General features: G+C 43.2%; 2 protein-coding genes across 6 annotated transcripts in view; one reads left to right on the top strand and one right to left on the bottom strand.

The window, feature by feature from the left end:
• The first annotated feature begins 136 nt into the window (after nt 1-136).
• COG4 (component of oligomeric golgi complex 4) overlaps nt 137-24,739 on the top strand; it is a 26,279-nt gene continuing 1,676 nt past the window's right edge. For 2 of the 4 annotated variants that reach the window (XM_031458108.2, XM_031458109.2), the window contains exons 1-19: nt 137-312; nt 2,134-2,216; nt 2,909-3,023; nt 4,474-4,648; nt 5,519-5,712; nt 7,223-7,328; nt 7,845-8,002; nt 8,728-8,786; nt 10,749-10,882; nt 12,488-12,606; nt 13,162-13,328; nt 14,128-14,293; nt 18,916-18,978; nt 20,334-20,450; nt 21,020-21,112; nt 21,681-21,764; nt 21,962-22,063; nt 22,293-22,421; nt 22,638-22,780. In XM_031458108.2, coding sequence (XP_031313968.1) covers nt 142-312; nt 2,134-2,216; nt 2,909-3,023; nt 4,474-4,648; nt 5,519-5,712; nt 7,223-7,328; nt 7,845-8,002; nt 8,728-8,786; nt 10,749-10,882; nt 12,488-12,606; nt 13,162-13,328; nt 14,128-14,293; nt 18,916-18,978; nt 20,334-20,450; nt 21,020-21,112; nt 21,681-21,764; nt 21,962-22,063; nt 22,293-22,421; nt 22,638-22,772 — 2,370 coding nt within the window. In that variant the 5' untranslated portion in view covers nt 137-141 and the 3' untranslated portion in view covers nt 22,773-22,780. Of the gene's footprint in view, nt 313-2,133; nt 2,217-2,908; nt 3,024-4,473; nt 4,649-5,518; nt 5,713-7,222; nt 7,329-7,844; nt 8,003-8,727; nt 8,787-10,748; nt 10,883-12,487; nt 12,607-13,161; nt 13,329-14,127; nt 14,294-18,915; nt 18,979-20,333; nt 20,451-21,019; nt 21,113-21,680; nt 21,765-21,961; nt 22,064-22,292; nt 22,422-22,637; nt 23,213-24,739 lie in introns of those variants that run through there. The other 2 variants (XM_031458107.2, XM_064488980.1) reach the window with 2 other exon arrangements.
• Nucleotides 23,502-24,739, bottom strand: part of FCSK (fucose kinase) — a 17,955-nt gene continuing 16,717 nt past the window's right edge. For both annotated transcript variants that reach the window (XM_064488979.1, XM_010990286.3), the window contains 2 exons: nt 24,466-24,689; nt 23,502-24,290 (listed from right to left, as the gene is read on the bottom strand). In XM_064488979.1, the coding sequence (XP_064345049.1) occupies nt 24,204-24,290; nt 24,466-24,689 (311 nt within the window). In that variant the 3' untranslated portion in view covers nt 23,502-24,203. The remainder of the gene's footprint in view (nt 24,291-24,465; nt 24,690-24,739) is intronic.

Here is a 24,739-nt window from a genome sequence, read left to right as displayed (position 1 = left end):
CTTTTTCCAGGAGAATATAAAATGAATAGACCCTTTTAAGTAGACTTTTAAAAATTATAAACTCATTGGGCACTTCCGTGGGCAGCCCCAAAGACGTGGCGCGCCAACGAGGAGGGGGCCTCGTCGGGCCGGAAACGTAGAATGAGGACCAAGATGGCGGACGTCGATTCTCCTCAGAAGCTATCAGGGGTGTCTTCGCCACCTGAAGGGGTGGGAGGAGACCGCTGCTCGGAAATCTCCACCGAGCTCATTTGCTCTCTGACCGAGCTGCACGAGCTGGAAGCTGTGTACGAACGGCTCTGCGGCGAGGAGGTGGGGGAGCTGAGCCTCTTTTTTCCAGGAAAATGCAAGGGCAGTGGGACTAGGAGCCTTCAGTCTTGGGAAATGTGAAATGTAGGAAGTTCTCTTCTTGCCAAGGAAACAGAAAAGCACTTACTCGAGAAGCAGGAATGTAGTTGAGTGTGGTTGCGGGGACCTGACATCTCTCTGTTCACTCGGTCTGATGCCTCCAAGCATGTTTTCCTGTTGTCCGAGTGATCTGCCCCACCCCCGCGCCCCTTTGATTTCTCTTAACGCTACATTTCTCCACTAAAGTTAGACTTCAGAGTATACGCCGACTCCCTTGCTTCTCAGAATAAGAATAAAGGCCCTTTTGCAACGGCTTAGCAATTTAAAAAATCATGAAACACTTTCACTCCATTATCTCATCTAAGCGAGAAATCACAGCAAATAAACTTGAAGCGTTTTAAGACTTCCTCTTGGGAATGATTTTGGGGTGTAAGTTTAGCGTTTCACTTAAATGCAGGACTTTGTAGAAGCTTGAGATTTTAAGATTCAGGCACAACTATCTCTTCTTGTACAGCTCACTTCATCTCTTGTACCTCTGCGTAGTGTCAAATGAGGGGCATGGGCTATGTTTTGTTGAAGATTCCTTGCAGCCTTCACTTTTCTGTGCAACTTAATGCTGTCAATACATTTTTGAATGTCAGTTAGGTTCCTTGGCCAGTCGGAAGAAAAAACAAAAAAGGTCTGAGCTCTGATCTGAAAGTTTATTAGCTGTTCCCTAAACCAAACTTTTACTAAGGTTGAGCACAAAAGGCAGTTTCAGCATGGGGGTGGAGGAGTCATTGATACTATTGAGTTTTTTTTTTTTGGAAATATTAACTTCCACCAACTCCAGCAGTTTCTGATACATCTTTCAGCAAGATGTGCTTTATAAAACTCAATACTCTTGGCTTAACATTCCTGAACTTGCATTTATTGAGTCAATCAATACTTTGGGGGGAAAATTAAGTCAATTTTAGAGGCAACATATTAGTTTTGTTTTTTTATTTGATGACTGTTGAGGGCAAGTTTCCCTCTGGATCCTACTGGACTAATTTTAATAGAAATGTATAGCTTTTTTTAATGGAAGTATAGTTGATTTACAATGTTTCAGGTGTACAGGAAAGCGATTCAGTTATATATGTGTATGTATGTATATATATGTATATTATTCAGATTGTCTGCTGTTATAGGTTATTAAAAGATATTGAATATAATTCCCTGTGCTTGTATAGCTAATACTAGTGGCTATTATTGCCATATACCACATGCTATGTTAAGCACCTTGTATATGTTGTCTTGTTTGGCTCACACAGCACAGCAGTCCTGTGGGTTATACATTCCTATCCCCATTTTACCGATGAGGAAACTCAAGCATAAGAAGGTTACATTAGTTAAGGTAATGCAGTAAAAGACTTGACTGAGAGAGAATTATTCTTATACTTTCTGAGTATTGACTATACACTGGAAGAGACTTTACAAATGACACTTTAGATGTCTCATTTTTTATTTTAGCCTTTATATTTTAAATTCCTTCCTGTGTTAGCCACTATGCTAATGAAATTGGATTAAGGTTTATTTCCTCCCTTTGTGGTGTTCACCTCCTAGATGGAGTAAGATGCACATAAGGTAACAATTATTATGTAATATGATAAATGCAAAAATGAAGTGTTGTTAAAGTCCTAAGGGAACTTGGTGAAAGGAAAGACATTTGAAATGGGATTTACCCTTCAGCTAAGTAGCTGGAGTAGATAACTCTTAAGGTTCCTTCTGATCACACTGATGATAGGATGTTTCTCTGTGTTTCAGAAAGTGGTAGAGAGAGAGCTAGATGCTCTTTTGGAACAACAAAACACCATTGAAAGTAAAATGGTCACTCTCCACCGGATGGGGTGAGTCTTCATCTCAGCAAGAGCTATTGTAAATTCCATCAGGGTCCACTGGATAAGTTATTATTTTTCCTAAATTTCTGTTATACAGTGTCAGTTGAGTTTGAATTGAACAGGAGCATTACCTCCAGGTAAAGTGAATACCTAAGGACATAGTTAATTTGTTCTCAAAGTGTACTTGGACCAGCAAGTATCAACATCATTTGGAAACTTGTTAGAAATGCAAATTCTGGGGCCTCAGTCCAAACCTAGTATAGCAGAAACTCTGGGAATGGGGCCATGGAATCTCTATCTTTACAGGCATACCAGGTGATTCTGATGTATGGCTCAAGTTTGAGGACCACTGTTTTTATAGGCTTTGTATATTTGTTCGTCATAAAAATTGTTGATTTCATCATCTTCTTAGATTGTTGGTTAGTGCATTTTATGTTCACTTAGCAATTGGAAGAATCTGTACTCTACTTCTTTGGCAGTACCTATTTACAGGTATCTTTAGTAGTTACTGAAATGAATTTTTTATTAAGTTAGGCCTGAGTTTTCAGTAAGCACTCATACAAAGCAATGGAGTGAGCAGAGCTAAGAGTCTTGGGGAGGTACAAAAGTAGTAGAAGACATAGTCTCCATCTACAAAAAATTTTCCGCCTCTTCTACCATCTACCCCTGTGACTATGTGTGCTGACAATGTGTGTTTCCAGTCCCAACCTGCAGTTGATTGAAGGAGATGCAAAGCAGCTGGCAGGAATGATCACCTTTACTTGCAACCTAGCTGAGAATGTGTCTAGCAAAGTCCGTCAGCTTGACCTGGCCAAGGTAATCCTATTGAACTCTTGATATTTGAGTTAGTAGAGGGCATTAGAGAAGCCACCACATTAAAAGTTAAAGCTGCACCATCCAATAGAAACCTAATGGAAGGTACCAAAACTAGACAAAGATATCACAAGAAAACTCCACACCAATATCTGTTATGAATATAGACATACAAATCCTCAACAACACTAACAAACCAAATTATAGCAACATATAAAAAAGACTGTACTGTGATCAAGTGGGATTGATCCCAGGCATGCAAGGTTGGTTTAGCATCTAAAAATCAATTAATGTAAAAAACCATATCAATGGAATAAAGGACAAAAGCACATGATCATCTCATAGACTCAATAAAAGCATTTGACAAAATCCAACACTCCTTTCAACAAACACATTCAACAAACTTGTCAGAAGGAACTTCCTCAACCTGAGAAAGGGCATCTATGAAAAACCCACAGCTAACATCATACTTATTGGTGAAAGACTAAGTACTTCACCCACAAGATCAGGAATAAAATAAGGATGTTAGCTTTTGCTGCTTCTCTTCAACATTGTATTGGAGGTTCTAGCCAGGGCAGTTAGTCAGGAAAATGAAATAGAAGTCATGCAGATTGGAAAAGAAGAAATCTAATACAAACCACATATTTAATTTAAAATTTTCCAGTGACTGTTCTTAAAAAGTGAAACAGAAATAGATGAAAATAATTTTAACAATTTAACGTATTTGTTTAACTTATCATATCCAAAATACCATTTAAATATGTTATTACTATAAAATAGTATTAATGAGATGTTTTACCTTATTTATTTTTGTACTAATCCTTTGAGATTCAGTATGTATTTTACACATATACATCTTAATTTGGACTAGTCATGTTTCAAGCACTCAGTAGCCAAAGGTCGTTAGTGGCTGCTGTATTGAATAGCATAGGATCTGGGCTCTTGAACAAGTCAGTCCCAGCCTCAGCTTGCACCTGTGAAATAGCATAACTCTTCTCTATTTGTTCACATTCTGCCAAAATAACTTATCACACAGCCACCAACTCACATATTAAAGTTTTTTTTGAAACACTCTTGCTTATTCTAAAAGAAAATACTTTCCACATATTTTGCTTACTTCATTACTTGGTTTACAGTGTCATCTTCCCAAAATATCAAATATATTCTGTGTGTTATAAATTTAACAATATAAGCCAAGCATAAATATGGATTATCCCCATTCCTGCCTCTAGTAAAATAAATGCTGGTCACATAAATAAAGTTGTATGATACCTTCTGGTGGTACTGACCATGGCCAAAAAGTTTCGTGAGTGGAAGTGTGATTTTAGTTTACCAGTGAAAGCTAAAAAGGACCTCTGGTAACCAGATTCAGCCCCTGAAACTCCCTACCTTCTGGAGAGATTTTTTCTTTAAAGAATAGGACATTGTTTCTAAGCACCAAGCATTTTTGCAGAATCGCCTCTATCAAGCCATTCAGAGAGCTGATGACATCTTAGACCTGAAGTTCTGCATGGATGGAGTTCAGACTGCTCTGAGAAACGAAGACTATGAGCAGGCTGCAGCCCACATTCATCGCTACTTGTGCCTGGACAAGTCAGTCATTGAGCTCAGCCGACAGGGCAAAGAAGGTTGGCATCCCAAACTGTTGATTTGTAGTTTAGTTATAGGCATCTGTAATCTTAGTTTATGCGTCTGAAATGTTTCGTTTAGTTACAGGCATCTGTAATCTGAACTAAGCAAACTCAGCCAGGAAAAGGGCATCTGTTAGAAAATTTCCTTGTCTGACACCAGACCCAATATGGTCTTAGATCATCCCAAAGCAGATGTCCTTCCTACGTTATAGAAAAGGAAACTGAAACTAGATCTGCTGTTCCTCTGGCCAGTGGGTTCCTTACACTTTACCATATTACCTACTTATAAAATTAAAATTAAATTCTTAGCTTGGTATTCTGGGCCTTCCATGGTTTTGACCCACCCTATCTTTATAGCCTTATTTCATTCTATTCACTCCTGCATCCATTCATTGTGCTCATGTTTATTGAGCTCCTCCATATGCCAGGCTATATACTACTTGCAGTACTCTGCAAATACTCTTCATCTTTTTGTTTCTAATCCTTTGCTCATTCCATTCCCCTTGCCTGGAATGTATGTTACCCCTATTCAGGTATCAAAATTCTGCTCATCTTTTAGAAATGTGATATCTCTAGGAAGCCTCTTCTGATTACTTCAACCAGAAATATGACTTTTGGGCACCTTTCTTATGATACTTATCATACACTGAATTACATTATAGTTATTTTGCACAAATCATCTCTTTCACTTGATTGTAACTTCTGTGACAATAGGATCATGGCTGATTCATCTCTTAATCATCCATATTGCTAGTTCTGTATCTTGCACACATGGAGAGCTTAATACATATTTTTGGAAGACTAAGTGGCATATACCTGACGTAGTACCATTCTTTACATTAATTCTCATATTCTCCCCATTTGTAGGCAGTATGATTGATGCCAACCTGAAATTGCTGCAGGAAGCTGAGCAGCGCCTCAAAGCCATTGTCACAGAGAAGTTTGCTATTGCCACTAAGGAAGGAGATCTGCCCCAGGTGGAGCGCTTCTTCAAGATCTTCCCACTGCTGGGTTTGCATGAGGAGGGATTAAGCAAGTTCTCAGAATACCTTTGCAAGCAGGTATGGCCCTGATTGTTTGGCAAGATAATGGTACAGTTCCTGCCTGCAGATTGGGGCACTGGATAGATTCAGTGTCTGTGGATACTTTTTCACCTCTGGATTTGACTCCCCTTTTGTGCTGTACCCTAGCAGGACTGGCTGCATACATTCATTCAACACTTATCCATTGCCAGTCAGCTGTGTACCAGGCATAGCCTCGACATCTGCTGATGTACATTTATTTGCAGCAGACGAACAGAAGGTATAGGAAAATTAAAATGCAAACTCTCTGACAAGTTGAATCACCCCTTCCAGGCTGTCAGCCGGGAACTGGCTTCTTAAGAGCATTCAGAGATGTTGATTCGTGATTTTAAGACTACATAACAAGGCTTGAGTCTCAAAATAAGACTTGCACGGGGCAGGGTATAGCTCAGTGATAGAGTGCGTACCTAGCATGCATGAGGTCCTGGGTTCAATCCCCAGTACCTCCGTTAAATAAATAAATAAACTTAATTACCCCCAAAAAATAAATAAATCATTTTTTTAAAAAAAAGAATTGCATTAAAAAAAAAAAAAAGACTTGCAGGGTGGGTGGAAAACCCAGGCGTGAATCTTAAAAATTGAGATGAAACAAGTGAGGTCACTCAAAGTTAAAACAAAACAAACAGGCTGAAGTTAAAGTCTTAGCCTCCTTTCTCCCCAACCTTAGATGGAGAGAAGCAAGTATCAGCAGACACATGTGCATAAGAGTGTTGGTTTTTTTAACCATGTGTCAGAGTGCATCCTGCCCCTTCCCAAATTCTGTATAATGGAACACTATTTGGCCATTAAGAAAAATGAGATGGTTCCATATGTGCTGACATATTTCACTCTCTAATATATGTGGTTTGTTAAGTTAAACAAATAACAGTATGCTATCATTTCTGTTTAAAATGAGGGAGGTGGCAATGCAGATGTATGCTTGTATAAATAGGATATTTTTGAAAGGGTTAATAGTGCTTACCTCTCAAGAGAGGAATTAGGAGACCAAGAGACATAGGTGAGAGGAAGAACTACTTTTCACCAAACACTTCTTTGTTCCTTTTCAATGTTTTAGTGTGTTTTACTCATTCTGAAAATTAATTAACTAAAAATAAAATATAACTGCTTTCTGGTACTTTTTTTCCATGTGGAACCTGGAAATGGCTTCTCCTTTTTAATCCCTTAAAAGTCCCTTCCACAGTATCCAGATCCCTTGCCCTGCTCAGCAGCTGAAGCACCGTTAATGATAACTTTGAGTTAAACTTTGAAAAAAAAAAAAAAAAAAGGAAAGCATTATTTATACTTCTCAATGGAAGAAGAGTTATCACTGTGTTAATTCCTTTGTCTTGCCTGAGGCCCAGACAACCCAGAGCCCCCAGGGGACATTCCTCTGTGCTGTTCAAGCCTCAAGGGAAACATGGGAAAAAGAAAGCCAATAGGAGGTCTTTTTTGGAAAACTGAGGCTAACCTTTGGTCTAAGAAATATATGTGGATTTTCTACTTTTTTCAGGTGGCCAGTAAAGCTGAGGAGAATCTACTATTGGTTCTAGGGACGGACATGAGTGATCGAAGAGCTGCAGTCATCTTTGCAGATACACTCACTCTTCTGTTTGAAGGCAGGCAACTTTCTCCACTCTCAGGAAACTAGAAACACTTGTAGCACCTACATCCTAGCTTTTCTTCTCACTAGCCTGATGCCTTTAATTTAATCCTGTACTTTGCTATGTATTGATTTATTGGAGAATTAACTTCCCAAGTCAGTGTCTGATTAGTAGAGATTAGATTTCTTAGATGTTGTGATTCTCCTTGCCCTTGAGACCCAAACTCTAAGAGTGAATTTAACCCTAAAGTCAATGACTAGGAAGAGAGTGATGCTTATTTCAAAAGATGCTCCTGTAGAAACTATCAGTATAATTTATCAAATGCCTGCTGGTATACTCAGCACTTTGCATATTTAACAGACAGATTTGCTTAGCTCCTGGCACTGACAAGAACCATTTGTATTCATTTTGAGAAGTAAGATAACCAAAAAGGGTTGAGTTAGACCCCAGTTCAGTCCTGGATGGAAGAAAGGAGTTTAGTCTTCAGGGAAGAATATTTGGAATTCAACCCTCTCATGTTCTCCCTTCTAGGGATTGCCAGAATTGTGGAGACCCACCAACCAATAGTGGAAACCTACTATGGGCCAGGGAGACTTTATACCCTGATAAAATATCTGCAGGTGGAATGTGACAGGCAGGTGGAGAAAGTGGTAGACAAGTTCATCAAGCAGAGGGATTACCACCAGCAGGTAAGCAGGGAAGCTTATAGATGGTTTGGAAACAGCATTAGCCAGCAACACCAAATAGAATAAATTGGAGGGGGAAGTAAAAAGGTGCAGCTGGGAGAAAAATACCAAATGCAGACTAGCCTGCATCATGCCCCTCAGCAGCTTGCTTTGGACTTGAAGTTTTATCAGGGTGATGATGACCTCAGTACAAGACTTGAAAAGGAAATAAAAAGAGCTAAAAGGAATACAACAGAAACGTTAGACCAATTCTCTATCACAGAGTGTGCAACAGTGCCTCTGGTGATATAGTGAGATTTTATTTCTTAAGGTCTTCTTATTCAGTATTAAGTAACTTGTCTCAAATTTCTCCTTAGTTCCTTAAGTGCTAAAGATAACATTTACTTTTTCAGAACTTTATTTCTCCATTCCTTTGAGCAGGTAAAGCAAGAGTAGCACTTAGAAATACAGGCAGCCCCATATAATTTTATTTCTAGAACTCTAGGAGACTGTAGACAGTAGTCCATTGGAACAACATTAGCATCACTTTTAAGTGCAATAATAGAGGTTAATGTTAGCATATAAATCAAAAGTAAATCTTTGGCTCCTCATCTTGAGAACCTACTTTTGACTTGTCTGTTAAGCAAACTAAACCTAAACATTCTTATGCCAGAAGTTTGGAGTGACCAGCAAGGGGCAAGTAGAAGGAGGGAGGGGAAGAGCATTCTCATTTCTGTGGTATGTTGCAGTTCCGGCATGTCCAGAACAGCTTGATGAGAAATTCTACGTCAGAAAAAATAGAACCAAGGTAATAATCCTCTTTTCTTTAGCCCATAGAAGTTTGAATTGGTAATCAAGAATCAGAGACTACTCTCCTACAGTGTGGTTTATGTTTTAAAAATACTTTATCCATGACCCTTTTTTATTTTAATGTAATAAAGCTGAAAAACAAAAGCACGTGAACAGCGAATTTGTATTTTGTAAAGAATGATAGATCGTTACCAATATTTTCGAAGCCCCCAATGTGACTCTCCTCTTCTCACTCCCCCAAAGGTAACAATTACTCTAAAATTTTAAACTTAATTTTTTCTAATAAAAGTAATATATGCTTATTTAAAGAGAATCCAAACATAAAAATGTATTGACTCAATCAACAAATTTTTACTGAGTACATATTATGTGCCAGGCACTGGTCCTTGGTACTGGGGATATGTTAGCAAGCAAAGTAAACAAGACATAATTCTTTCTTTGAGGCATCTATGACCTAAAAAGTAGACAAATAATAATAAGTAACACATACATACTGTGTACTATATGTCAGACATTGTTCTAAGCATTTAACAAATACTAAATAATTTAATCCAGGTTTTCTCATCCTCTGTACTATTGGAATTTTAGCTGGGTCATTTCTTCGTTATGGAGGATGATCCTGTACATTTTAGGATGTTTAGCAGCATCCCTGGCTTCTCCCCACTAGATACTGGTAGCGTGATGTCACCAAACACTGCCAAATGTCCATTGGGAGGTAAAGTCACCCCCAATTTAGACCACTGATTTTAATCCATAAACATTTTTTACAGTTGAGGAAACTGAAGCCTGGAGAGGTTAAGTGACTTGCCTAGGATCATACAGCTAGAAAGTGGCAGAGCAAAGAATAAAATCCATCCAGTCTGGCTCTAGAGTTGGTGCTATTCACCATTATAGTATATTCAGTGTAGAGTACAGGGAAGCATGTAAAAATAGATGTAACCTAAGCCATTGAAGCTCAAGAAAGAATCCTGAGACAGTGAGCTTAGATGTGAGACTTTAAGATTACATAGGAATAAGAGACGAAAAGTATTCCAGGTGGAGTTGGGAAAGCATGTGCCAAGACCCTGTGTATTTGAAAAACTGAAAAAGGCAAGTGTAGATGAAGCCCAGAGTTGGAGAGAGCCTGATATGAGGTGAATGTGGAGAGGCTGTTGGGGTCAGGCCATTCAGGGTCTTGTATCCTAAAAGCTATGGAAATCATGATTACAATATGACCAGATTTACATTTTGAAAAGATCTCTTGGACTTCAGTGTTGAAAATGAGTTAATTTTTGTATGTAATGTCAGGGAGGGGATCAGCTTCATTCTTTGTGATGTGTGTATGGTTATCCTAGCACAATTTGTTGAGAAGACTATTCTTTCCTTATAGAATTGTCTTAGCATTCTTGTCAGAAATCAGTTGACCATAAATGTAAAGATTTCTGGACTCTCAATTAATCTATATGCCTATCCTTAATGCCAGTAAAAACCACCCTGTCTTGATTGCTATAGCTTTGTAGTAAATTTTGAAATCAGAAAGTGTGAGTCCTCCAACTTTTTTTTTTCCCAAGATTGTTTTGGTTGTTTATATGTAAATGAATGGAAGTGGGACACAGTTGAATGGAGTATCCTAAAAATTCCCACCACAGCTACATAAGGGGATAGGGCAGTGTGATTTCTTTCACACGAAGCATGGATAATTTTTACTCAAGCCACTAACAAAAATCCATCTCCCAATCTCTTATTTTGCCCTGGCAGGATTTTAGCGGGGGCATAATTCAGGAGAAACATGTAAATGAAATACGTGGTTGACAGCTGTCTTGAGATTATAATCAGGCTAGCAGAGCTAGGATGACCATCTGGCAGAGCTGACCCTTCTGGGCGCAGTGAGGAGGAGAGTTTGGGACTATGTTTGCTCTACAGCTCTTATGTCTGAAGGAATCCAGTGTCCTGCTTATTCCTTCTGCTCCATGTGCCTCAGGGAACTGGATCCTATCCTGACGGAGGTCACCCTGATGAATGCCCGCAGTGAGCTGTACTTACGCTTCCTCAGGAAAAGGATCAGCTCAGATTTTGAGGTGGGGGACTCCATGGCCTCAGAAGAAGTAAAACAAGGTAAAAGGTGTTTCCCATGTTCTTTGGGATGGGATGGGATGGGGTAGAGTTGGCACTGTTTTGTAATTGTTAAGCCATGGGTCCTTTAATAAGCCCAGGGCTGGTTAGTCTCAGGCAGCAGGTGGGAGGGTGTCTGTGAACAAATTGACTCCCAGGAGCAAGTCCAGACTTTCCAAATTTTAGAATTGGTCTAGATCTTTGAGGCTTTCTAATCATTTTACAGATGAGAAAAGCTAATGGTAAGAATGGTTAAATGATTTTTCTCTGCTCTTTTCCCCACACTGTGCTTCCTCACCAGCTCAGATTTGGGGATTGGTGTTCAATTTAAGTAGATGATATGTACACATGATAGATAGTTAGATGGATAGAAGAAAAGATATGTATAACTTCATGAGGGAACTTTTGGGAATGATAGGGATATTCTAAAACTGGGTTGTGGCTATTGTTACAATATTCTATATAAAGTTACTAAAAAATCATTGATTTGTACATATACAATGGGTGAACTTTATGTTGTGTAAATTACACCTCAGTGTAGTATTGAGGTATAGTATCAAGAAAAGAGCATGTAATATAAAGAGTATACAAAAGAGTATATGGTATAAGGAAAGCCTTTCACCCTCCCCCTTGGTCTCCCAGTTCCCCCACTCACAACTTTTGAATTGATAAATATGTTGAATAAAAAGATGTGTCACAGTTCTATTTCATTGACACATTGACTCTCCAGGTTTTTAAGAACATTTAATTTCTGCTAGTTAAATATATGCAGAATTCCCTGAACTGAAGACCTGAAACTGACCCAGCAGCTGTGGCATTCTGCATGGCTAATACCAATAATACAGGGCAAGGGAATTATTTATATAACCTAGTGGTACTGCCTTGAGTTGGTGTTTAAAGGAGGATATATGCTTATTTAGAGTTTGGAGTTTATTGCTACTAATAATGACTGTGTATGTTCACATGTGACTATTTAAATTTAATTGAAATTAAATGAAATTAAAAATTCAATTCCTCGATCACATTAGGCACATTTCAAGTGCTTAATAGTGGCTACCATATTAAACACCACACATATATAGAACATTTCCATCATTACAGAAAATTCTGGTTAGAGAATGAAATGTTTTATACCAGTATATTTCAGTCTTTGGCCTAGAAACTTACATCTTTTGAGTCTTACTAATTAATTCTAAGGAAATAATGAAAAAGAAGTAAAAAGTTATTGTACAAAAACGTTAACTAAAATCTCCAATTACTGTGATTTACAATTATCTCTAATAATGGCAAAACATTTGGAAATTACCCAGGTGTCTAAAAATAGAGTAGTTTAAAAAAATATGAACTATCTACCTGATAAAATACCATGCAGCCATTAAAAATGAATAAGCTAAAAAGAAGAAAAACTAAGCTATGTAGAAACACTGAAATACTTATAATGTAATTTTTTAAGCAAAATATAAAAATGTATGTGTACTGTGGTTATAATAATGTAAAATATGTATAGATTTGCAACAGAGACTAGAAAGGAACCTGAAAAACTGAGAAAAGTTGATCTATTTCCCTTGGGGAAGAAGAGTGAGTATTCCTTTCTTGGCTGTCCTCTAGAGCACCAGAAGTGTCTGGACAAACTCCTCAATAACTGTCTCCTGAGCTGCACCATGCAGGAGCTGATTGGTCTCTATATTACCATGGAGGAGTACTTCATGAGGGAGACTGTCAACAAGGTAGGACAAAGGGCATGTCCCTTGGAAATGGGGCTTCCTGTCCAAGAAGCCAGGCTGAAAGCAGTGACTGAGGTATGTCAAATTTCTTGGTCCTGCTTTGAGAGTACCCTGCATAGACTGACTGTACTGCTTTGAATGGTTAGGGGGCATCTTGGGAGTGGTTATCCTCTTCATGGACTCAGCTAGGACTTCTTTCCAAGGATCACAAAAGAACACCTCAGCTCCTCTGGGAGCCTACCTGCTCCCTGCCTCCCTAAAGGCATGAGGGTGAGGAGCCTTGGGGAAGAAGGGCCTCACCTGATGTCTTACATCCCATGTAACGGATGTTCCTAAGGCAAATGCCCTCCATACTGAATTTCCTAACATGGTGTTCAGTAGGGAAGTGAGCTATTTTGGCAAGGAGGAGCCACACCAAGCTATGACCAGAATAAGCTGTGTTGGGAAAACTGTGGACAAGGTACAAAAAAGGGAGCAGGGCCAGGGCCTGTTCCAGAACCATCTAGAACAGTAACATGCAGACTGGGGCCCTCACTGGGTGCTTTGCCTTTTGGGTAGGCTGTGGCTCTGGACACCTGTGAGAAGGGCCAGTTGACATCCAGCATGGTGGATGATGTCTTCTACATTGTTAAGAAGTGCATTGGCCGGGCTCTGTCTAGCTCTAGCATTGACTGTCTCTGCGCCATGATCAACCTCGCCACCACAGAGCTGGAGTCTGACTTCAGGTACAGTTGATGCCCTTTCTACTTTCTAGGAAGCAAAAAGGTTCTAGTTGTGATTGATTTCTGAGCCCCATTTTGTTTCTTCCTTTTTTCCCTTATGATTTTAGTTCAGTTCTACACAGGATATAAGCTCCTATCCATAGCATGACATCTTAACGCCAGGCAGTTGTACAGCAACCAGATATCTTATATGCAAAATCTGTGTTTCCTGGGCCGGACTGGAGGAGTTACTGGCCCTCAGACCTGGGAAAGAGAACAAGCGGCTCAGATGAAGGCAGTGGTTGTAACATTAATCATGGTTACCATTTCTACAGGCCAGGCACTGTGCTCATTTCCTGCTCTTGTTTAGTCCTAATAGTGACCCTATGAGGCAGGAACCATTAGCTCTCTCTTGTAGAAGGGGAAACTGGGGCTTAGGCAGATCTCACACCTCATAAATAGTAGAATATGGAATAAAGTCTGACTTTTGAAACCTAGTCTCAACACTTACATGGTGCTGCATTTCATTAAGCTGTACTACATCTTCTTGAGTTTGTTGGAGCTCACTGGCATTAAATAAAAGCCTCATAAGGAGTAGAGAGTTAGCCAGTCTCCTTTGTGTGTTCTTGTCACATCAGTGCCCTTGAGGGGGTGTTGGCCTCATACCCTGGCTGCTCAAAGTCTCCTACAGTGATCTCAGGGATCGGTTATTTCCCTGAAAGAGCAACTCATGTTGCTGGCTCAGAGTAGTGAGCCCTCTGGTGCTGCTGTCCTAGAGGCCAGGTTGAACGCTGTCGATTCCCATATGTTGTTCTGCCCCCAGGGACGTTCTGTGTAATAAGCTGCGGATGGGCTTCCCAGCGACCACCTTACAGGACATCCAGCGTGGGGTGACAAGTGCAGTGAACATCATGCACAACAGCCTCCAGCAGGGCAAATTCGACACTAAAGGCATCGAGAGCACTGACGAGGCCAAGCTGTCCTTCCTGGTAGGTAACCCCACAGGTCGGGAGCTGGTCAGTTTATCTCAAGAGGTTAAACTGTGACCTCTAAGCACAGTATAATCAGCCTTCAACTGGAGACTTCCTCCAGTGTCTGTGTAGAGGGAAAACTCCTTTAAGGAAAGCTCTCCCTAGAAAGAAGGTTCTGAAACTATATCTTATTACCCATGGACCTATTTCAGAGCAGCCTGAGCCAGGACATGCACTGTTCCTGGCCTGGAAGGCTGGGTGCCTCAGCTCTCCCCAGTGCTCATTCCCAAGACCACTACCCAGCTGTTCAGGGGCCCCACTGAGTATTAAGCTTGGCTTGCATCTGTGCCAGACCCCCAGACCACTTCTCTGAGAACAGTCCCACAGCATGGGTTGGGGGACAATCCTTCAGGCCTCCCAGACTGCTTTTCTAGCAAACTTCTTAGGCCTTCAACTTCCTCAGAAAGGTGACCTTAAAGCCCTTACTACCCAGCATGACAGATGTGATGAAGCAGTGAATCTTACTAGTTGTGTGACAGTTAGGGAAGTAGAAGTGTGGAAGGATGAAAGGAATTATACAAGGTAACAACCAATTTGTGATGAGCCCAAAAGGATGCAGATGAGTCCTAAGCCAGTGATGAGGCCTGTCTGGCACAAGTTGTCCTGGCTTGTGTGGGAACAGTGCTGTGAGAAGTCATTCTGCTCTACCCTGACATTGGCCAGACTCTGAGTCTTCTTAGCTTCTGTGGTTCAGAGCCTGAAGGAAACATCCAATAGCAGAGCTTTGTCAACAGCCCACAAATGGGATCTCCGAACACTCTGGGGTTGGATGCAAAAATGTATATATGTTTTTTTCTGGAAGCAGGGTCCTTAGCTTCCATCACATTCTTAAAGGGGTATTTGACGCCGAAAGAATTGAGAGATGTTGCTTTCAGACACAGAACCCTAAATGCACTAATATCTACCCCATCCCTGTGCCCAGGGACCCATAGTAACTCCTCCTCAGACAGTTTCAACATGAAGACTACTTAGGCAGCCCCACTTTCTTCCTGTCATTGGAAATATTTTCCCTGGGCATGGGTTCAGTTGATCTGGGATGTCATGGTTGTTGCCAAAAAATAGGACCAGTTCCAAGAAATTACTGCCTCTGAAATACGGTACCTTTGGAGAACTTTGCCATAATGTCTGACAACCAGCTTCTTATGGTCATGAACTGACTTGAATTTTTCTTTTTATTTGCATTCTATTTCATTTTTTACATAAGTTTTTACAGAACTTACTTTCATTCTTTGATTTCTCTGCTCAGAAACAACTTCTTGCTACTTACCAAACCAAAACTAGACAGAAACCTTTGCCTAGTGTTTTGTTGAAGGCCTCCTGAATCTGACCCATCCTATCACTCTAGTCCTATTTTCTACCCTCAGCTCCACAAGTCCCCATTAGGCTGGCTGCTGTGTGTTCACACATTCACTGCTCCCATTCAGACAGCTTCATTGTTTGGGGCCCAACAAGAAAAGGTGATGCTAAATGCTTGGTGACAGGTTCCTACATTTCCTGAAGCCAAGTACTTAAAATGTCATCACTCCCACCACAGGGCCTATTTCTTATGTCACCTTGATTCATTTGGCTGTCAGGATGAATTCCCCAATAGTATTGATACATCATTCACCATGAGCTGGGGATAAGCCCAGTGAATGCATGCTTACAAGGACTATCAGCACAAGGAAACTTAGAAATCAATACCATTTGAACCGAAATCCATTTTCCCCTCATGATAGGTTTTTCTTATGCCCTAAAGCACCTTCGAAACATTTAGGTTGTAGCTTTCATCCTTGAGCTATCATGACAGTGCAGTTATTTCTCTGGAAACTTGTGAAGTTAGCAGCCTGGTGGCATGATAATGAAAGGCCTTAAGTCTCATTTATTCATCATAGAAGTGGCCTTAGCAGCACTGTCAGCAGCATGATCATTCAATATTGGCTTCAGGACACTGACAAGGCCAGTAGTCTTGTGGAAGACAAGAAGGACATTCTAATCTCAATCCCTGGGTTTCTGGGATTCTTCTCTCACCCTGAAATCCTGAAGCTCCTGACTCATCTCTTGACATTTTAGTTCCTCCCAACCTCATCCTGCCTTGCTGGTCATGCCACCAGCACACCAGTTCAGAAGCAGTGTGATCTCAAACTCCAATTTCTCCCACATATGGCCTCTAGATTAGTATTCCCAAACCACAACTGTGCTCGTGTGGCATTTGCCTGCTTTAAATAATCCTCAGTGCCACCCCATTATCCACAGGACAGCATAGCACCCAAATCCCAGTCTGACTTCTGTCTCTGTAGCTCCACCTTTTATCGTTTCCCTGCACATGTCTGTGCACTGATTCTGCTTATCCCCAAATACTTTAGGGGATTTTCTGCTACTCTGCATTTGCTTGTGTTAACCCTTCTCCAGAAAACATTCACTCATTTATTCAATTATAAATTTAAAAACTTCTACATATCAAACACTGTCCTAGGTTCTGGAGCTGTGCTGCCCAATATGAGAGCCATTGGCCACAGGTGGCTATTTAAATTTAACTTTAAGGAGGGAGGGTATAGCTCAAGTGGTAGGGCGCATGCTTAGCATGCATGAGGTCCTGGGTTCAAGAATAAATAAATAAATAAACCTAATTACCTCCCCCCCCTAAAAAAATTAAACTTTAAAAATCCAGTTCCTAAGCCATATTTCAAGTACTCAATAGCCATACATGACTAGGAGTACTGTACTGGACAGTTCAGATTTAGAATATTCCCTTCATCTAGAAAGTTGTATTGGAGAGTGCTATCCTAGAGATATGGCTGTAAAGAATACAGACTAGGTCCCTGCCTTCATTGAGCTCTCATTTTAGTGGGAAAGGCAAACAAGAAACAGACAAGACAATATCAGATACTCCTAAGACTCATTAAGAAAATATCAAACAGGACAGTAGGCTAGAGGGAGGCTGATGGGGGTGGAGAAATGTACTCATCCTCCTCTCCTGTCAGAATTGTGTTCTAGCCTTTTAAGTTCTGCTTATTTACCAACTGTACCATGGGGTTTCCTGGAATACCCTAGACCAAAATATTTTCTTTCCTCTAAATAGCCATAGCAGTTTGTTCCTTAATTATCACTTTTGTCACCTGCTCCTCTTTTTAATATTTTATCAAAATTTTTATTTCCTTCATAACCCATGTAGCAGTTTTTAATTACTATTTGGTTGAAGAAAAACCTCCAGGGTGGTAACATACTAAAGCACTTCTTCACCTGGAACTGCAGGTGGCCTCTTGTACCTTGAGGGAAGCGAGGAGTTGGCCTATTCACCTGCACCTAGAAAGTCTTTGCATGTGTCAGGGAACACATAAATAATGAGCAGATAGCCACGTTTCACAAGATTTTTTTTTCCCATGGGATTCCCCATGTTGCCTACCCCAATGAATCCAGTTGAAGTCTTAGAAGCCATTGACCCAGAACACATTGCTGCAAGGTTGGCCACTGCCAGCTGGCAGCTCCAGTACTGGAGGCCAGTGGCGGCTCCATAGAGCCATAAGGAGGCTGCCATGCTGCCCCTGCCCCACTTCCCCACAGTGACCTCCGAGGCTCCTCGCTCACATGCTGCTTTTTATGATCGGTGTTTCTGCACGAAGCTCCTAAGGCAATTGATTTATGAAAGAAGGAGCCTTTGGTCTAGAGTGGGGAGACCTAAATTCTAATTCTGGCACTAGCACTGTGGCCTATCACTCTGAATTTCTGTCCCCCTACCCTGCTTTATTTTTCTTCATGGCCTTTATCGCTACCTGATACTGTATTATCTGACTTCCCTTCTGGAATGTAAATTCTGTGAGGGAGTGGATTTTGTCTGTTAACTGCTTTCTTCTTGGTACCTAGAACAGTGCCTGGCACATAGTAGGCACTTTAAATATTTGCTGAATCAAAAGTTAACTGACCTAGGTGAATCATTTTACCCTCTTAGGAGTCTCGTTTCCACCTGTGAGCTGGCTTGACAATACAGTTAACCCTTGAACAACATGAGTTTGAACTGCACGGGTCCACTTACAAGTGGATTTTTTTCAGTGGGTGACTACTACAGTTGGTTGAACCCGTGGATGTGGATACGGAAATTCAACTCCAAGTTATACAATGATATTTTATTGCTCCCCTAGCCCCCACATTGTTCAAGGGTCAACTATACTTGTTTTGCAGAACGTATTAATCAGAGTCAGCAAACTAATGAATGAGAAAATGCCTCATAGGTGGCAGACTCTCAGGAAGCATTTCTTTAATGAATGTCAGCCTCTATATCACTGGTCTGGGCTTAGAGGTTTGGAGCCCCAGAACTTCTCCCAGACCTGCATGCCTAAACGTGGAGCAAAAAGACCTAAAACTGGGTCACTGCCTCTGAGGTTGGATGACTTTGCTGCCTTGCTGTCAGGCCCAGGAGAAAGGGCAATCCTAGTTCACCATTCTGCGCACTCTGACACCTGAGCCCCTTACCTGATGACAGTGCTATGGTTGGTCCTTAACCTCCCTGAGCCTCAGGAGTACAACTGTCAGCCAGTTTGGCCTTGGAATGGGTACAGACAACAGTAAGCAGGATGTCACATTCCTCTATCCTTGTCTCCCAGGTGACCCTGAATAACGTGGAAGTCTGCAGTGAAAACATATCCACTTTGAAGAAGACCCTGGAGGTACAGGAAAAAATTGTCAGCTTTCAGTGGCTATAGCCTCCCCAGGCTTCCTTTGAGAACGAGCCCTGTGCACTTTTTCTTTGGGGGACTGTGACATTCCCTGGCATTAAGCCAGTTCTTCAGAGCACTTGAGGGGATTCATTAGTGACTGACATGGTAGAAAGGCATCTCTGAACTGTGGAAAGAGCTGACCCATGAGTTGGGAGATCAGAATTCAGATTAGCTCTTCAAGCACATACTGGACATGGTACCTTGGACAAGTCCTTACTCCCTGAGCCTCAGTTCTCTCACCTATGAAATGAGATACAGATCTCCATCCTTCCCTGCTTTGGGTTTGTTGGGTGGCCTAATAAGAAAACAGGGTTGAAAGCACCTTATAAAAGTGATAAAGTCCTCTATAAATTTTGAGATTAAGATGATATAGGGTTCACTTAACCCTGTACAGAGCCTGTTGCTGTTACCATTTTTTAAAGGAAGGCCACATAATATAGTGGAAGTTGCTTAGGCTTGGAAGTTATATACTCCTGAGTTCAGGTCTCCGCTTGACCACTGACCAGTTGTGCAGCCTGAGGCAAGTTCTCTAATCTCCCTGAGCCTCAGTTTCCTCATCTGTAAACAGGGAAAATGGTCCCTGCCCCACAGGTTTGTTTTGAGACTTGAATGAGATAATATAAAGCACCTGTAGTGGTAGTTAATGATTGTATTCGTAGTTATAAACAGCAGCGTGGAGCAATCACCTTGTTAAGTGTTAGAAAAGAGCCCAACTCTCCCTACTCACAAACTCTGCCTCTTGGAGAGGAGGGAGGCCAGGGTCCTGCCTCCCCAGTGGGCACTCATAACAGGGAAGATGCTTTGCTACAGAAGCATGGGGCTCAGCACCCAGGCTGCGATAAGTGTCGGCTTTCAGGCTGAGCAGACTGAGAAGGCCAGGAGCCAGCACATGAGAAGAGGGCCTAGGAGCTGACAGGATTCCTGAGAGAGGCTGAGAGAGAGCAGTCAGGTGGGAATTTACAGTAGTACGTTCAACTAATGGCAACCCAGGATTTGAAGCCAGGAATGTCTGACTCTAAAGGTATGAAAAAAACTTCTGGTATTTGTGTTTCTTATTCACACTCCCTGACACCAGTACCCTCGTATTACAGAGGGGAAAGTGGAAGCCAGGTAGCTAGCCACAGGATCAAATCCAGGTTTCCTGAAACCCAGCAGCATTCTTGCCTCAGAGTAACCAGAACTCCTCCCAGGGAAGGCTGCAATAGGAAAAATGGCTGGTTGCATGTTGGTCTCCTCTCCACCCTCCCTACACTCCTGTGACCCAGGCATACTCAGAAGCCTGATGGCTAAGTGTTCTCCCCTAGAGTGACTGCACCAAGCTGTTCAGCCAGGGCATTGGAGGGGAGCAGGCCCAGGCCAAGTTTGACAGCTGCCTTTCCGACTTGGCTGCAGTGTCCAACAAATTCCGAGACCTCTTACAGGTAAGCCCCAGGTTTAACTGCCGATTGAATCCTGAGAATATTGTTACTGGCTTATTAGGGGCTCTGTGCATATAACGAAATGGGGAAGGAGGTGTGAGGGAGTAGAGTGCAACCCACTGAACTTGTCCAATCCCTTGAAGACTAAAGGCTTTTCAGCAGTGCACCAGTCAAGCCAGCATTCTGGTCCTCTAGAATCTCCACTTGGCCCCCACAGTGCCAAGAGCCCTCAGAAAGGTGCTTGGAGGAAACAACCACGTGATTACTCAGATCTGCTTGGCCTTAGCCAGAGGTGCTGCCAGGCACTCAGAAATCTCTTCTTTTGAGAGTTTACCAGACCAACCACACCACCTTGTATCTGGCCTAGATCTGAATTGGCACATATCTGGAAAGGAAGAGGTTGTTCCTAGCCTCTTTGATTGGCATTATCTCTATTAGACTTCAGACAGGGCTGCAGAAAAGCCTCAGAGCTGAAAGAATGTCTGACAGTCAAAGGATGGATGGGGCAGGAGAAGGGAAGGGATGGGGGCATACACCTTCTGTGTCTGATGTGTCTCTGCCTTGTCCTCCAGGAAGGGCTGACAGAACTAAACAGCACAGCCATCAAGCCACAGGTGCAGCCTTGGATCAACACCTTTCTGTCTGTCTCCCACAACATCGAGGAGGTCAGACTGACCATGGGCAGCCATCAAGGCCAGGATTACCTCTCATTTCCCAGCCCCTCGCTGTAGGGCAGTGGAGCAGTCTGAATGGACTAGACCTTACATATTTCTCAGGCCCACTTCCCTCACCTTCGAAGACTAGGTTCCTCCCAGAAACAGGTTGTTCCTGCAGTCAGAGGGCTCCAAAAGACTTCTGAAGGGAGTTTGCCTTGAACTGACACATTCTCTTTTATTGAGGCTCTTTTTGCCCCACCTCTCATAGACTTAGGAGCTTTTTTTTGTAGCCTAATCACTTCATTCCTGTGGAACATGAGATTCAAGAGAGAATAAACTGCGAGGAGCTTTACCCTATTGTGTGGGCCACTGCTGCAGTCCAGTGCCATTTTCTGGTCAGAAGTGTGATACAGAAACAGCAGCAGTTTCTACCAGCCTGGTTTTAAGCTGGTTTTAGGCTGGATGAGTCATAAGCTACAGGAGCTGTTTTCTTAGAGGGGTGGGAGTGGGGTGGAGGTGAATGGTATTTCTTGGAGAAGCCCCCAGTGACCTAACCTACCTTGCTTTCTGACATTAGGAAGAATTCAATGACTATGAGGCCAATGACCCTTGGGTACAACAGTTCATCCTTAATCTAGAGCAGCAAATGGCAGAGTTCAAGGTGAGCAGGGGATCTTGGGACTGGCTTATAGAATTACCCACCTCTTCCCAAACCAGCAGCCTGAGGCTTCTCATCACACTCCTACTGGGAACCCTGGAAACCCTTCCAATCTCAGCCTGTAGAAATAGTCCCACAGATTCCTGTGGAGGCAGAGGGGTGAGGTGGGACTCCTGCTGATGTCTAACCTCTGTGTGCAGGCCGGCCTGTCCCCAGTCATTTATGACAGCCTGACCAGCCTCATGACCAGCCTTGTTGCAGTTGAGTTGGAGAAAGTTGTGCTGAAGTCCACCTTCAACCGGGTAACGTCAAGGGAGCACAGGTCCCTGCTCTGTTGTTTCCCTTCTAAGAAAGACAACTCTGTCCCCTGTGTCTGCTACCCCTATCTTGGCTTAGTCCTGCCCTGAGGCAGTGGAGCCAACTGAGACACCAGCTGGCCTTGCAGCCTAGCACTGAGCAAAACTGGGGGCCCATTCTTCTTGGCCAGAAGGCCAGGCCTTGAACAGTGACTGGGTTCGTGTTCCCCTGCAGCTGGGTGGTCTGCAGTTTGACAAGGAGCTGAGGTCACTCATTGCCTACCTTACCACGGTGACCACCTGGACCATCCGAGACAAGTTTGCTCGGCTCTCCCAGATGGCCACAATCCTCAATCTGGAGCGGGTATGTGGGGCTCCCTTGGCCTCGACAGGGAAAGGTGACTGGGAAGAGAGGCAGAGACAAAATTTGGATCCCTGCCACTCCCTCAAAACCAAACTCCACCAGCAGCCCAGCCCTGCAGGCCACCTTCTTCTTGGGCATCCCTGCTCTGCCTCTGGTAGAAGCCAAGGCCTTATCTCAAGATAACCCCTCCTTGCTCATCTCTGTTCTTCCCCACAGGTGACCGAGATCCTAGATTACTGGGGCGCCAACTCTGGACCACTGACGTGGCGCCTCACTCCTGCTGAAGTACGCCAGGTGCTAGCTCTGCGCATAGACTTCCGCAGTGAGGACATCAAGAGGCTGCGCCTGTAGCTGCCAGGGTGAGCCCCACTGGCCCATCACACTTCAGGGCCCATTCTCTAAGTGGCCACAGCCCAGAAGCTGAGCAAGTCTATCTGGCTTGGGGGAATTCTTGACAGCCCAGACGATTCCACTGCTGGCAGCAGGGAAACAAGACCTTGATTCAGGCCACTCTCTGTAAATAGACCTGTCTGGGTGGTGCTTTGGGGACCGTCTCTCCCCACCAAGAGAGGTAGGTCCCCATTGGCTCCTAATTAGGTGGGAAAGCCAAGGCAGGCCAGCCTTCTGCATGGGTGGTCATTCTTTCGTCCTTGGATGTTGTCGCAAATGAGCTGCCTCTCTGTCAGTCCTAAAGGACTCGGATTTATCTAGGGACCTAAGGAATTAGGTTTACTCCAAGGAGAGGCTGTGATGTTTATGATCACCCTGAATAAAGACACTCCTTGGAGATATGCCAGTGTGCTATTTCTAGGAAGGGCTGGATGCTCCAGGGCAAGACAGGTCCACCAGATGCACTGAAATTTGAAGGCAAAAGCCTAAATCCTCAACCTCCTCCCATACCCAGAGTAGCACATGGCTACCACCATGACCCAAATAATACCAAGTGCCTTATCCAATCCCAGATCGTCATCCCCTCTTGGGCCCTCAGCACCAGAAGCTGGGATCATCGCAGGGGCAGTTTCCCACAGTGCTGGGTAAATGGGAATTGTTCCCAGCAGGAACATAGAAAAACTATGAGGATAACCTTAAAGGGCAGAGTGAGTTTATTCCAAGAATACTGCAGTCCTGAAAACCCATGGCCCACAGGCACTGGGTCACGTGGCATAGTCCATACTGTTGCTGGTTAAGGCCTCAATTAGTAGTGACTTGCTGCAGGACCACACTGGCTATCTGCCACAAACATGAGGATGGACCCTCATCCCTGTTCCCACTCGCCTGTCAAGTCAGCCTGGGAGTGAGTGTTGAACAGGAAGTCTCTACTCAGGCAAAAAAATAAAGCCTGACCTCTAAGGAAGGCCACAGGAAATGCCTCTTCAGGGTCAGCCTCATGAAGGGACCCCAGCCATCTGCTAAGGCTGGTTGTCATCTCCTTCCAGGCCCTCGTGGAGAGTGAGTAGGCCAAGTCCCAGGCTGGCCCATCGGATTTGTAGAGGCCACAGGGGATGCTAAGCTTAGGACCTTCCCATGTCCATGTGGAGCAGAGACTAAGTCTAAGCCACTGTCAACCTGGAGGTCACAGTCCTGTTCCCAAGCACCATCTCTGCTTCACCAAGTTTTAGAAAGGGCTGGGCCTGAACTTGGGTCAGCTTCCTTTGGGCAGATTCACAAAAAAAGTAGATGAAGAGTAGAAAGCTGAGTGCTCCCATGGGGGAAGGAAGAGGGGCTGCTATGGCTCCAGGCTTTCTCCTCTTGCAGAGGGACAAGCCGTTATGGGAAGGGGCATTAGGTTGAGGTCTCAGTCCCCAGTAGCTTCAGGCTCAGGCCCTGAGTGTCCACTTCTACCAAGTGGACACTGTAGTTCCCAAGGCCCTAGGAGCAAAGAAAAGGAGGTTATTAGAGGGCTCTGGGCAGATTTCAGATCATCAGCAGGTTGGACTGGGGCTGCAGGGTCAGGGGGACCTGCAGCTATAGCCCCTGGTTGGCTAGTGTGCCACAGTGAGGGCTCCTGTCCCCCACCAGTTACCATATGCCGACCATACCATACCTCAGTCTTGGCCAGCACAGCTTCCAAAGCCTCCTTTTGCCGTGGCTCCTTGGTCAATAGATAGAGAAAGCCCCCGCCACCTGCCCCTGCCAGGCTCTGGCCATGCACGTGGGGGGCCAAGACATCCATCATATGCCGCACAGCCAGTGGTTCACAACCTGGAGCCATGAGCTTCTTTTGCTCCCAGTATGACGTTAGGCACTGGCCCAGCAGAGGCAGGCTCCCTGGGGTGGGGACAGAAAAGGAAGTTGCGTGCCTGAGCCAGGATACCACT

This window comes from Camelus dromedarius, chromosome 9 (genome assembly GCF_036321535.1).
Source record: "Camelus dromedarius isolate mCamDro1 chromosome 9, mCamDro1.pat, whole genome shotgun sequence".
Taxonomy (NCBI): Eukaryota; Metazoa; Chordata; class Mammalia; order Artiodactyla; family Camelidae; genus Camelus; species Camelus dromedarius.
The sequence above is the reverse complement of the archived record's forward strand: the minus strand, read 5'-3'. Positions and strand labels throughout refer to the sequence as shown.